This window comes from Hemibagrus wyckioides, linkage group LG10, assembly GCF_019097595.1.
Source record: "Hemibagrus wyckioides isolate EC202008001 linkage group LG10, SWU_Hwy_1.0, whole genome shotgun sequence".
Classification (NCBI taxonomy): Eukaryota; Metazoa; Chordata; class Actinopteri; order Siluriformes; family Bagridae; genus Hemibagrus; species Hemibagrus wyckioides.
The window spans coordinates 22,436,024-22,450,100 of NC_080719.1; the positions used below are offsets into that span (position 1 = coordinate 22,436,024).

Genomic DNA, 14,077 nt, shown 5'->3' on the forward strand with positions numbered 1-14,077 from the left:
ATTTCATGCCAGGCTGAAACTCTGATTGGATCTGGTTTTGTTTTGCATGTGCGCTGATATGAGAGGTTTCCTCACATTCCTTGTCTGTCATTTTAACCGTGTTTGGAAGAACAGGTTCTTATCCAGGAGCTGTGGAAGCTTCAAACAAGTTCTGGTAGCTCACACTCTCATGGAAACACACATCTGCTGGTGTCATCACTTTTCCATTTCACCAGTTTAGTCCATGTTGGTAATCCAATGCAGTTAAGACAGTGAAAGATAACAGTATATGTGTGTGTGTGTCTGCACATGACCTATGTCCTGGGTGACTGGCTACTGTATTTTTTCCTTATAGAGGTCAAAGATGAGACAGAGCAGGTTTTCTGAAACAGATGTTAGTTGATTGGAGAGACTGTATGCTATGAGGAAAAAAACCTCTGCTTTGTGTGTGTGTGTGTGTGTGTCAGTGGTCCCCTCCCATAGAGTACAGCTGCATTTAGACATGAAACCTCAATCCTGAAATAAACACTTTGCTCCCCGTCACACACAGAAATACAAATATGGAAAAGAAAAAAAAACACCATGTGTAGTGTATAGAAAAGACAAACTATGCCTTTATGGTGAATGTGTATATGACAGAAATAGAGAGGGAGAGGTAGAGGGTGGGAGAGACTGGCACAGAGAGATAGTGGTGGAGAGAGAGAGATGGACAGAGCTGCAGAGAGGCAGATGGAGAGTGCTGTGGTTGTGCTGTTTTAGCTCGGGATGTTCAGTGAGGCAGTAATAACAGCTCTGTGTTCCAGAAAGATACACTGATCTCTAATTAACATTACACACTCCACACGGTTAGGCTATGTGTGTGTGTGTGTGTCTGTGTGTGTGTGTGTGTGTGTGTGTTGGTGTGTAATGCCGCATTACCTCGCAAACTTGGGAAGTTTCCTCTGAGCTGAGAGTTACATCATTTTTGACCTCAACAAGTAACAAGTGGACTGGTCTGTATGTTGCATGATAATAATATAGATATATACAGTATCATTCATTTAAAAATACTTTACTGCTGATGGTGTTACTACGTCACTCTTTGAACTCCAAGACTAATGAGATGAGAGCATGTGTGTGTGTGTGTATGTGTGTGTGAGAGAGAGAGAGAGAAAGAGAGAGAGAGAGAAAGTGTGTGTGTGTGTATGTGTGTGTGAGAGAGAGAGAGAGAGAGAGAAAGTGTGTGTGTGTGTGTGTGTGTGTAAGAGAGAGAGAGAGTGTGAAAGTGTAGGAGTGTGTGTGTGTGTGTGTAAGAGAGAGCGAGAGAGAGTGCGTAGGAGTGTGTGTGTGTGTGTGTAAGAGAGAGAGAGTAAGAGAGAGCGAGAGAGAGTGCGTAGGAGTGTGTGTGTGTGTGTGTGTGTGTGCAGCCAGCACTTCAGTGGTTAACTCCACTCTAGGATCAAATTTCACATGACAGAGAGAGAGAGAGGGGGGGGGGTAAACTTGAGCAGTGAATGGATGAATTGAGTGAGTGCAAGAAGAAAGAAAAGAGACTGGAGGAGTAGAGGGTAGAGAGAAAAAGGAAGAAGGGAAGAGGGAATACTGGCTGGAATCAAAAATAGACGGAGAGACTTCGGCACTAAACTCATGAAGCATCGACATTCCATTCACTCACTCACTGTGATTCCAGTTCCCGGTATCCACGGCAACCAGGGATCCTTGGACAGGTAGCGTGCGTGTGTGTGTGTGTGTGTGTGTGTGTGTGTGTGTAGGTCAATTTTGTGTAACTTCTAGAAGTTTGTACTAAACTGATAATCTGTCTATTTAAATAAAATTCCGTATGTGTGTGTGTGTGTGTGTGCATGTGTGTATGTGTAACTTCTAGATGTTCGTACTAAACTGATAAACTGTGTATTTTAAAACTTGTGTATGTGCGTATGGGTCTGTGTGTGTGTGTGTGTGTGTGTGAGAGAGAGAGAGAGAGAGAGAGAGACAGGTGATTTGTTGTGTGTTTTTTATCCATGTCTGATGTCAGAAGTGACGTTTGAGATGAGTGAGCTAGAGTGTGTGTGTGTGTGTGTTTTGTGGCTTTATAAACCCATTCATTCTGATACAAGGATTTTCCTCTTGCACACACACTCTAGAGTTCATCATTAGCGCACTAGCTGAAGCTGAATGAAGCCAAACCTGTGTGATGAAGGATTTTTTTGGAAATCTCTCACTAATCACACAACAGCCACCAACCCCGGGAGAGTGAAGGATACACGACCACACGTGTCCTCTCGAGCTGTGTAGAGCGGCGTAACACACTCCGTGGAAAGCGCTTTCCTTCCTCTTCCACACACCTCAGCTCAAAGATTCTCATCACTGGCTACTGTCACTGATAGATAGAGACTTTACTTTAGTTTTTCCATCTCATGTATTTTGCATGACTGTAGAGCGAGCTGAGGAGTTCAGATCTGTCATTATGCGGCCTGAGATAGACGCCGGGTTCACTGCAAGCCTCTGTAGGATAAATGCTGCAGATGAACGGATGGGTGGATGGATGGATGGATGGATGGATAAATGGATGGATGGGTGGATGGATGGATGGATAAATAGATGCATGGATGGATGGATGGATACATGGATGGATAGATAAATAGATGCATGGATGGATGGATGGATGGATAAATGGATGGATGGATGGATGGATAAATGGATGGATGGATGGATAAATAGATGTATGGATGGGTGGATGGATGGATACATGGATGGGTAGATGGATGGATAAATAGATGCATGGGTGGATGGATGGATGGATGGACGGACAGACGGATGCTTGGATGGATGGATAGATTGATGAAAGGCAGAATTTTATCTTTCACTTACAGCAAAGACATGTCTCTCATGCACAGCACTGAACATGTAACTCCATATTGTTATTATAATAATTGTTATTATTATTCTCTCTCTTTCTCTCTCTCTCTCTCAGTTGGGATGACAGCAGCTCTGTCAGCAGTGGGATTAGTGACACGATCGACACTGATGACATCAACACGAGCTCCTCCATCAGCTCATACACACACACATCTGCCTCATGCAGAGCTCTGAACACCCAGGTGAACACACACACTCACACACACACACACACACACAATGTACACAAGTAATCCAATATCTGTTAAACAATCATTCTTCACATTTCTCCCATGTCTAGCCGCAGACTGATGCTGAGAAACATTCAGTGGTTGAGCGACACTCGAGTTGGTCCTGTGATGAAGTCCAGAAATCAGATGCTGGTTCAGACAGCGGTGTGAAAATGGAGTCTGGTGTAAAATGGCGCCAAAACCCTTCTGACGTATCAGATGAGTCGGATAAGGGAGGATCCGGGAAGAGGTCTGGTGCCGTCTCTCAGACCGGCTCGTGGAGGCGGGGCATGAGTGCGCAGGTCGGCGTGACGACACCACGCACCAAAAACACAGGACCAGGCGTGATGAAATCACACGGAACCGGTACGTGGGATTCAGTTACGTTACTCTGTGTGTGTGTGTGTGTGTGTGTCTTTATATCACTAGTCACTAATTAGCTGAGGAGCTAGCAGGCAATATCACATAACAAAAAGTTATAAAAATACGAGTGAAATTCTATTCTTCAGTAACTCATCTTTCTGACACAGTGTGTTAGTAGAAATGATGCAACTGTTTCTTGTAATGATGAATATACACGATTTTGTGTCTGTTGTAGCAAAAACTGACGATGCTAAAGTGTCAGAGAAAGGCCGCATTTCTCCCCACGCTAACAACATCCAGAGCTGTGACTCCGCCCCTTCTCGCGTTTCCTTCGGCTTTAAGAAACCCAGCTCCGGGTCCGTCTCGGGTCCCCCTGCCACGGCGATGACTTCTAGCACATCCAGCAGAGTCACGGTCATCAGTGGCTCAGCCACACTGGGGAAAATCCCCAAATCCACGGCTCTGCTGGTGGGTGGCGTCAGATCTGGTCTGAAAGGGTCAACACCAGAGTGCGCCATGGTGACTCAGGAGGACGGCGGCCTAGTGACCGGCGTCCGGTCGACTCTGCAGTACCGCAGCCTGCCAAGACCTTCACGCTCCTCCCACAACCGCGCGTCCATCAGCAGCATCGAATCAGGATCGAGCGGCCGAGGCCCTGCCATCAGTATGACCATCCCGGCCAATAAGACGCGAGAGTCCGTCCCCAGCGTGAAAACCAATCAGACGGACAAGGAGAAGGGTGGAGTCTCAGATACGGACAACTTAAGAGCAAATGTTGTTGGCTCAAGTTCGACAATTCCTCAGACAGCGAGACAAGGGAGTAAATATACAGAAGTTTCATCACCCACATTGCGCAGGTAAACACACACACACATTTGGTCCTCACCACGTAATAAAAGCATGTGGTCTTCATTCCGTCAGCTTCTGCCCCCTAGTGGGCTATAGTGGTGCTTGTGCTTAAATATCTTAAATACATTTATATTTTTTGGGAATTTCAGCTGGAAAGTTTAGGGAAAATATTTAAATGTGATGTTTCTGAGTAACATCATGATTATGATGATTCGTTGCTTTCAATATTAATAATATTATAATGAATTATAACTGAATTATGAGATATTCACTTCTTCAGAATGCTACTTATCTCTGAAGTTGTCCTGTTTGTCTTTAGACTCTTCGGAGGTAAAGCTGCTAAGCAGGTCACCACCACAGAGAACCTGAAGAACTCTGTGGTCATTTCAAACCCTCATGCCACATTGGGACACCACTCTGTGCCCTCTGCTGGGCTCCTGGACTCCCCCTCAGCGGGCAGCAGTGTGGGTGCAGGGGGTAGCGAGCAGGTATCCAGCCCCGGTTCGGGTTACTCTGGGGGCACCGGGACATGGGGCCACCCGTCTGTCAGCAGTATGCACACCAGCACTGAATCCATCGACATGTCAGTCAGCAGCGGGAATCAGCGCGACAGCAGCCACCAGGCGATCACTCGCACCGGAAGCGCCAAGACGGAGAGGTGAGAGTCAGATAATGTGGAAGTTTAGTGGTTAAGGCGTAAGACTACTGATTGAAGGTTGTGAGTTCAATTCAATGCCAGTTCTGGGCCCCTGAGCAAGGCCCTTAACCCTTAATTGCTCAAGTGCACTAAAGATGCTCTGGATAAGGGCATCAGCTGTATGCCAGAAATGTAGATGAGAGGAAGGGAGCAGCAGAGATCTCTGAGATGGTTTTTGGATCAAGGGTATGGAATAAAATCACTGTCAAAAATAATCTTGCGTAATTCAGAAGATTTGTGTGTAATTCTGTGTTTTGTCCGAGTTGGATTCCAAATTCTCCGGCCACGACAGTTTACAGATACGAGATTTTGTGTGTTTGTTACAGTACAACTCTAAAATGTACGACTATGACAGTTTACAGACACGACGCTAGTTTTCACAACACCTCTGTTACACGGACGACATGTGAAATTACGCCCACGAATGTAGTGTGTTAAACCACTGTCAAAAATACGTCATTAAGGCCACATGCACAGGCATTACTATCCGAGGGAAGATGAATCGATTCGGTGCATGTGCCCCGCCACCGTTTTAAAACACTGGTGCTAAAATGCCAGATCAGCAGCCAAGTGCTCACTCATCTATGGAAGCCCGTTCCCGCCACTGAATAAAAAATAAAAAAGGTTATTGCGACTGATTTTCTCAGAATTGCCAGTTGCACAGTTCACATCTCAGTTTGAAATAGAAATTTTGTGTTAGCGACCTTTTTGAAATGCCAGAATTTGATATAACCCCGTTCATGATATAACAATTTTCCTCTGCATGCCCCTTAACATGCAAATCAATGGAGAGTTCTGGTGATGTACTGCCAAGCCCCAGTGAAGAACCGCTGTGGTCCAGTAAAAAAGAATGATAAATCATTGTCTGATGATAGATATTACAGTATACTGACTTGAGAATAATTTTCCCTGATAACATTTCATCAGTCATGTCATATTTTTTTTACTGCTACCTTTCGGAATAATAATGCAATGGCAGATTTGTGAATAAAATATTGATCTAATCAGTTAATATACAATTCTACTTTGTAGGCAGGAACACTTTCAAATGTCTGCTATTATTCATCTGCGATGAAGCAGCACTTTTTATGTATGCGACTGTTAATGACTCTAATAATTGGGGGCCATAATGTAAAGATATGAAATGCATTTAATGACCCCTTTAATATGCAGTGTACTAAGAAGTTATTCAGACATCTGTAAGACAACATAGAAAGCATATTTGGGCCTAATAGGGTAACTTCCAACCTGTCAATAAACTCAAAAGTAGAAATTGAGGAATAATGTTATTTATATTTTTCACAATTATAGTAAGCATATTGACCATGGGTGTCGCTAGGCCATTTTTAGGGGGGCTTTAGCCCCCTTAACATTTCTACTCAGCCCTCCTAAAATTCTGTGATTCTCCATAAACTCTACACAAATTGGTGATCTCCTCAGTAAAGATCTCCTCAGATCTCCTCCCCTTTAAATTTCATATGACAACGGCGGCTCTTCGGCTCTTTCCCGTCTTTCACCACGTTCTTCAATCCGCAGACCACAGCGTTTTAGAGCGAGGATCAGAGGACAAGTGTGTGTGTGTGTGTGTCTGTTTGTGTGTGTGTGATCAGGAAGACTCGTATTTGGCTTGTTCAGTACTCAAATGTTATACACATCTATGCAATACAGTGGAATGCTGCAATAAGTTTACCATCCTACCCTGTTAGTCAAACCTTTATTTTATTTATTTAATTATTTAATTTTTATTTTTTACTATTATACCCTCATTGGGGGCTGAGCCCCCCTTAAATGAAAATTCTAGAATTGCCCCTGATATTGACACTTTTTTTGCACAAGTACAGCCAGGTAGTATGCAAGGCAAGCACAGAAGTTTATACACGAGTTTATATCTCACAATTCTGAGAAAAAAAGTCGCAATAACCTTTTTTATTTTTTATTCAGTGGCGGGAACGGGCTTCCATAGATGAGTGAGCACTTGGCTGCTGATCTGGCATTTTAGCACCAGTGTTTTAAAACGGTGGCGGGGCACATGCACCGAATCGATTCATCTTCCCTCGGATAGTAATGCCTGTGCATGTGGCCTTAATGACGTATTTTTGACAGTGGTTTAACACACTACATTCGTGGGCGTAATTTCACATGTCGTCCGTGTAACAGAGGTGTTGTGAAAACTAGCGTCGTGTCTGTAAACTGTCATAGTCGTACATTTTAGAGTTGTACTGTAACAAACACACAAAATCTCGTATCTGTAAACTGTCGTGGCCGGAGAATTTGGAATCCAACTCGGACAAAACACAGAATTACACACAAATCTGAATTACGCACGATTATTTTTGACAGTGATTTTATTCCATAAAGGGCAGGTTTTTGTGATCTCAAAAACTCAATCACGACCTTCTTCAAGTCTCAGTGTGAAATTGCAACATATGAAAGTGCAAAACAATCCGAAACATTTTAGAAAAATGTTGTTTGCATAAGTTTGCACACCCTTTTCTAACCGGGGACGTGGCTATGTTCAGAATGAACATTCATCACATTCATCACATTGAATCACATTCAAGCTCACGTTTAAAATCACGTTATCATCCAGCTGTCATCAGTGACATGATTCTAATTCATGTATGTGGACAGTATATGTACAATATGTGGACAGTGTATGGACAGTATATGGACAGTATGTGGATAGTATATGGACAGTGTATGGACAGTATATGGACAGTATATGGACAGTATGTGGACAGTATATGGACAGTGTATGGACAGTATATGGACAGTATATGGACAGTATATGAACAGTATGTGGATATTATATAGACAGTATGTGGACAATATATAGACAGTATATGGACAGTATATTGACAGTATATAGACAGGATGTGGACAGTATGTGGATAGTATATAGACAGTATGTGGACAGTATATGGACAATTTATAGACATTTATAGTGGATGTGGACAGTATGTGGATAGTATATAGACAGTATATAGACAGTATGTGGACAGTATGTGGATAGTATATAGACAGTATGTGGACAGTATGTGGATAGTATATAGACAGTATGTGGACAGTATATGGACAATATATAGACAGTATGTGGACAGTATATAGACAGTATGTGGACAGAATATGGACAATATATAGACAGTATGTGGACAGTATATAGACAGTATGTGGACAGAATATGGACAATATATAGACAGTATGTGGACAGTATATAGACAGTATGTGGACAGAATATGGACAATATATAGACAGTATGTGGACAGTATATGGACAATATATAGACAGTATGTGGACAGCATATGGACAGTATATAGACAGTATGTGGATAGTATATAGACAGTATGTGGACAGTATGTGGATAGTATATAGACAGTATGTGGATAGTATATAGACAGGATGTGGACAGTATGTGGATAGTATATAGACAGGATGTGGACAGTATGTGGATAGTATATAGACAGTATGTGGATAGTATGTGGACAGTATATTGACAGTATATTGACAGTATATGGACAGTATAAGGAGAAAGGAGATGGATTTAACCAAGTTATACAACTTACTGACATCGTTTTAGCAGGAAGTGTGTGCGTCTGTGTGTATTGAGAATGATGTGTGTGTGTATGTTGGTGTATGTGTATTAATGTTTGTGTGTGTGTGTGTGTGTGTTGATGTTAGTGTGTGTTTTGATGTTTGTGTGTGTGTCTGTTGGTGTAATTGTGTTTATTGATGTTAGTATGTGTGTGTGTATTGATCTTAGCCTCTGTGTGTTGATGTTGTGTGTATGTGTGTCTGTGTGTATGTTAGTGTGTGTATTAATGTTTGTGTGTGTGTGTGTGTTGGTGTTATTGCGTTTATTAATGTTAGTGTGTGTATTGATGTTAGACTCTGTGTGTTGATGTTGTGCGTATGTGTGTGTATGTGTTGGTGTTATTGTGTTTATTGATGTTAGTGTGTGTATTGATGTTAGACTCTGTGTGTTGATGTTGTGTGTATGTGTGTCTGTGTGTATGTTAGTGTGTGTGTTAATGTTTGTGTGTGTGTGTGTGTTGGTGTTATTGCGTTTATTAATGTTAGTGTGTGTATTGATGTTAGACTCTGTGTGTTGATGTTGTGCGTATGTGTGTGTATGTGTTGGTGTTATTGTGTTTATTAATGTTAGTGTGTGTATTGATGTTAGACTCTGTGTGTTGATGTTGTGCGTATGTGTGTGTATGTGTTGGTGTTATTGTGTTTATTGATGTTAGTGTGTGTATTGATGTTAGACTCTGTGTGTTGATGTTGTGTGTATGTGTGTCTGTGTGATGTTAGTGTGTGTGTTAATGTTTGTGTGTGTGTGTGTGTTGGTGTTATTGCGTTTATTAATGTTAGTGTGTGTATTGATGTTAGACTCTGTGTGTTGATGTTGTGCGTATGTGTGTGTATGTGTTGGTGTTATTGTGTTTATTGATGTTAGTGTGTGTATTGATGTTAGACTCTGTGTGTTGATGTTGTGCGTATGTGTGTGTATGTGTTGGTGTTATTGTGTTTATTGATGTTAGTGTGTGTATTGATGTTAGACTCTGTGTGTTGATGTTGTGCGTATGTGTGTGTATGTGTTGGTGTTATTGCGTTTATTAATGTTAGTGTGTGTATTGATGTTAGACTCTGTGTGTTGATGTTGTGCGTATGTGTGTGTATGTGTTGGTGTTATTGTGTTTATTGATGTTAGTGTGTGTATTGATGTTAGACTCTGTGTGTTGATGTGCGTATGTGTGTGTATGTGTTGGTGTTATTGTGTTTATTGATGTTAGTGTGTGTATTGATGTTAGACTCTGTGTGTTGATGTTGTGCGTATGTGTGTGTATGTGTTGGTGTTATTGTGTTTATTGATGTTAGTGTGTGTATTGATGTTAGACTCTGTGTGTTGATGTGCGTATGTGTGTGTATGTGTTGGTGTTATTGCGTTTATTAATGTTAGTGTGTGTATTGATGTTAGACTCTGTGTGTTGATGTTGTGCGTATGTGTGTGTATGTGTTGGTGTTATTGTGTTTATTGATGTTAGTGTGTGTATTGATGTTAGACTCTGTGTGTTGATGTGCGTATGTGTGTGTATGTGTTGGTGTTATTGTGTTTATTGATGTTAGTGTGTGTATTGATGTTAGACTCTGTGTGTTGATGTGCGTATGTGTGTGTATGTGTTGGTGTTATTGTGTTTATTGATGTTAGTGTGTGTATTGATGTTAGACTCTGTGTGTTGATGTTGTGCGTATGTGTGTGTATGTGTTGGTGTTATTGTGTTTATTGATGTTAGTGTGTGTATTGATGTTAGACTCTGTGTGTTGATGTGCGTATGTGTGTGTATGTGTTGGTGTTATTGTGTTTATTGATGTTAGTGTGTGTATTGATGTTAGACTCTGTGTGTTGATGTGCGTATGTGTGTGTATGTGTTGGTGTTATTGTGTTTATTGATGTTAGTGTGTGTATTGATGTTAGACTCTGTGTGTTGATGTTGTGCGTATGTGTGTGTATGTGTTGGTGTTATTGTGTTTATTGATGTTAGTGTGTGTATTGATGTTAGACTCTGTGTGTTGATGTGCGTATGTGTGTGTATGTGTTGGTGTTATTGTGTTTATTGATGTTAGTGTGTGTATTGATGTTAGACTCTGTGTGTTGATGTTGTGCGTATGTGTGTGTATGTGTTGGTGTTATTGTGTTTATTGATGTTAGTGTGTGTATTGATGTTAGACTCTGTGTGTTGATGTGCGTATGTGTGTGTATGTGTTGGTGTTATTGTGTTTATTGATGTTAGTGTGTGTATTGATGTTAGACTCTGTGTGTTGATGTGCGTATGTGTGTATGTGTTGGTGTTATTGTGTTTATTGATGTTAGTGTGTGTATTGATGTTAGACTCTGTGTGTTGATGTGCGTATGTGTGTGTATGTGTTGGTGTTATTGTGTTTATTGATGTTAGTGTGTGTATTGATGTTAGACTCTGTGTGTTGATGTGCGTATGTGTGTGTATGTGTTGGTGTTATTGTGTTTATTGATGTTAGTGTGTGTATTGATGTTAGACTCTGTGTGTTGATGTGCGTATGTGTGTGTATGTGTTGGTGTTATTGTGTTTATTGATGTTAGTGTGTGTATTGATGTTAGACTCTGTGTGTTGATGTGCGTATGTGTGTGTATGTGTTGGTGTTATTGTGTTTATTGATGTTAGTGTGTGTATTGATGTTAGACTCTGTGTGTTGATGTGCGTATGTGTGTGTATGTGTTGGTGTTATTGTGTTTATTAATGTTAGTGTGTGTATTGATGTTAGACTCTGTGTGTTGATGTTGTGCGTATGTGTGTGTATGTGTTGGTGTTATTGTGTTTATTGATGTTAGTGTGTGTATTGATGTTAGACTCTGTGTGTTGATGTGCGTATGTGTGTGTATGTGTTGGTGTTATTGTGTTTATTGATGTTAGTGTGTGTATTGATGTTAGACTCTGTGTGTTGATGTTGTGCGTATGTGTGTGTATGTGTTGGTGTTATTGTGTTTATTGATGTTAGTGTGTGTATTGATGTTAGACTCTGTGTGTTGATGTGCGTATGTGTGTGTATGTGTTGGTGTTATTGTGTTTATTGATGTTAGTGTGTGTATTGATGTTAGACTCTGTGTGTTGATGTTGTGCGTATGTGTGTATGTGTTGGTGTTATTGTGTTTATTGATGTTAGTGTGTGTATTGATGTTAGACTCTGTGTGTTGATGTTGTGCGTATGTGTGTGTATGTGTTGGTGTTATTGTGTTTATTGATGTTAGTGTGTGTATTGATGTTAGACTCTGTGTGTTGATGTTGTGCGTATGTGTGTGTATGTGTTGGTGTTATTGTGTTTATTGATGTTAGTGTGTGTATTGATGTTAGACTCTGTGTGTTGATGTGCGTATGTGTGTATGTGTTGGTGTTATTGTGTTTATTGATGTTAGTGTGTGTATTGATGTTAGACTCTGTGTGTTGATGTGCGTATGTGTGTGTATGTGTTGGTGTTATTGTGTTTATTGATGTTAGTGTGTGTATTGATGTTAGACTCTGTGTGTTGATGTTGTGCGTATGTGTGTGTATGTGTTGGTGTTATTGTGTTTATTGATGTTAGTGTGTGTATTGATGTTAGACTCTGTGTGTTGATGTGCGTATGTGTGTGTATGTGTTGGTGTTATTGTGTTTATTGATGTTAGTGTGTGTATTGATGTTAGACTCTGTGTGTTGATGTTGTGCGTATGTGTGTGTATGTGTTGGTGTTATTGTGTTTATTGATGTTAGTGTGTGTATTGATGTTAGACTCTGTGTGTTGATGTTGTGCGTATGTGTGTGTATGTGTTGGTGTTATTGTGTTTATTGATGTTAGTGTGTGTATTGATGTTAGACTCTGTGTGTTGATGTGCGTATGTGTGTGTATGTGTTGGTGTTATTGTGTTTATTGATGTTAGTGTGTGTATTGATGTTAGACTCTGTGTGTTGATGTTGTGCGTATGTGTGTGTATGTGTTGGTGTTATTGTGTTTATTGATGTTAGTGTGTGTATTGATGTTAGACTCTGTGTGTTGATGTTGTGCGTATGTGTGTGTATGTGTTGGTGTTATTGCGTTTATTGATGTTAGTGTGTGTATTGATGTTAGACTCTGTGTGTTGATGTTGTGCGTATGTGTGTGTATGTGTTGGTGTTATTGTGTTTATTGATGTTAGTGTGTGTATTGATGTTAGACTCTGTGTGTTGATGTTGTGCGTATGTGTGTGTATGTGTTGGTGTTATTGTGTTTATTGATGTTAGTGTGTGTATTGATGTTAGACTCTGTGTGTTGATGTGCGTATGTGTACATGTTGATGTATGTGTACATGTTAAAGTGTGTTTTCATGTTTGGGTGTGTACTATGATGTTAATGTGTGTTTGTGTGTATGTTGATGTTTGTGCACATGTCTGTGTGTTGATGTCTGTGTGTGTGTGTTATTAGTCATTACTGATGTTCAGGTTGGAAAATTGAGTCAGTGTTTCTCTTTTCCTCTCTCTTTTCCTCTCTCTCTCTCTCTCTCATATTCTCTTTTAATCCCTACTTCCTCTATTAGCCCTTTCTCTTCCCCTTCTGCTAGTCCCAAATTCAGCCGCAACACCTTGCCTCGGAAGCAGGACAGGTAACGGTGTTTGTGTGCTTAACTGCTGCTGACTAACGCCTGTGTGTTGCCGTTTGTCCTTGCGTTCATTAATCTATTGGCGCCCCCTGGTGGTTACTTTGCATAAATGCTTTGCTGAATTCTACGAATGTGAAGGCTTCTTGATTTCATTTGCGTAAGACTCTGTGTGTGTGTGTGTGTGAGTGAATTACTCAAGCGCTTCTTCTTAGAGGTAGAAAATTATTCAATAATAATCCGTCGTGTTTGATTAGCGTAAAGGGGAAATTCATTAAGGGGATTTTTTCACATTGTTCTTTTAATAGGAGTTGATGAGGCTGCTTTCGAAATAGTATTGCCAGCTTTATTTTGCTGTTGTGCCACGCTTATTAAGCATTTGTGCATGTTAATGGTGTGTGTGTGTGTGTGTGTGTGTGTGTGTGTGTGAACGCAAGCTGTCCCAGCACTTTATGATGTCCCTTCCTGTTGTGTGTTTTTCTCCTTCTAGCATGCTGATGTTGAGCAAATCTTGAGTAAATCAGCATAATTAGACTTAATACCAGCTTTTACATCTCACACACACACACACTACTGAGAGTCTATTATGGCAGAAATGTTGACCTGTGATGTTTTCCAGCCGGTACACCCCGTCACCGCAGCTCCGCCCAGAGGAGGCCCGTGATTGGCTGCGCTCCCATTCCATCAGCGGATTGCAGGACTCAGCCAGTAACTCGCCGTTTTCTACCGGTTCCAGCGTGACCTCGCCGTCTGGGACGAGGTTCAATTTCGGGCAGCTTGGTAAACTGGACTACTTTATGTTTGTTGACATAAGTCAGACGTACTCTGATCAAATAACCCAAATAACTGTGTGTGTGTGTGTGTGTGCAGCTAGTCCTACCACAGCAGCTCAGCTCAGCCTCATGAGTCTCCGCAACAGCAGTCTGACCAATCAGGATG

The 14,077-nt window shown here is 41.0% G+C and overlaps 1 protein-coding gene across 2 annotated transcripts in view; it reads left to right on the plus strand.

Moving 5' to 3' along the window:
• nav2a (neuron navigator 2a) overlaps positions 1-14,077 on the plus strand; it is a 66,119-nt gene that overhangs the window by 34,879 nt on the left and 17,163 nt on the right. For both annotated transcript variants that reach the window (XM_058400867.1, XM_058400868.1), the window contains 7 exons: positions 2,933-3,059; positions 3,158-3,452; positions 3,685-4,306; positions 4,618-4,956; positions 13,079-13,144; positions 13,758-13,918; positions 14,009-14,077. The exon at positions 14,009-14,077 is cut by the window's right edge and continues 111 nt beyond it. In XM_058400867.1, coding sequence (XP_058256850.1) covers positions 2,933-3,059; positions 3,158-3,452; positions 3,685-4,306; positions 4,618-4,956; positions 13,079-13,144; positions 13,758-13,918; positions 14,009-14,077 — 1,679 coding nt within the window. The remainder of the gene's footprint in view (positions 1-2,932; positions 3,060-3,157; positions 3,453-3,684; positions 4,307-4,617; positions 4,957-13,078; positions 13,145-13,757; positions 13,919-14,008) is intronic.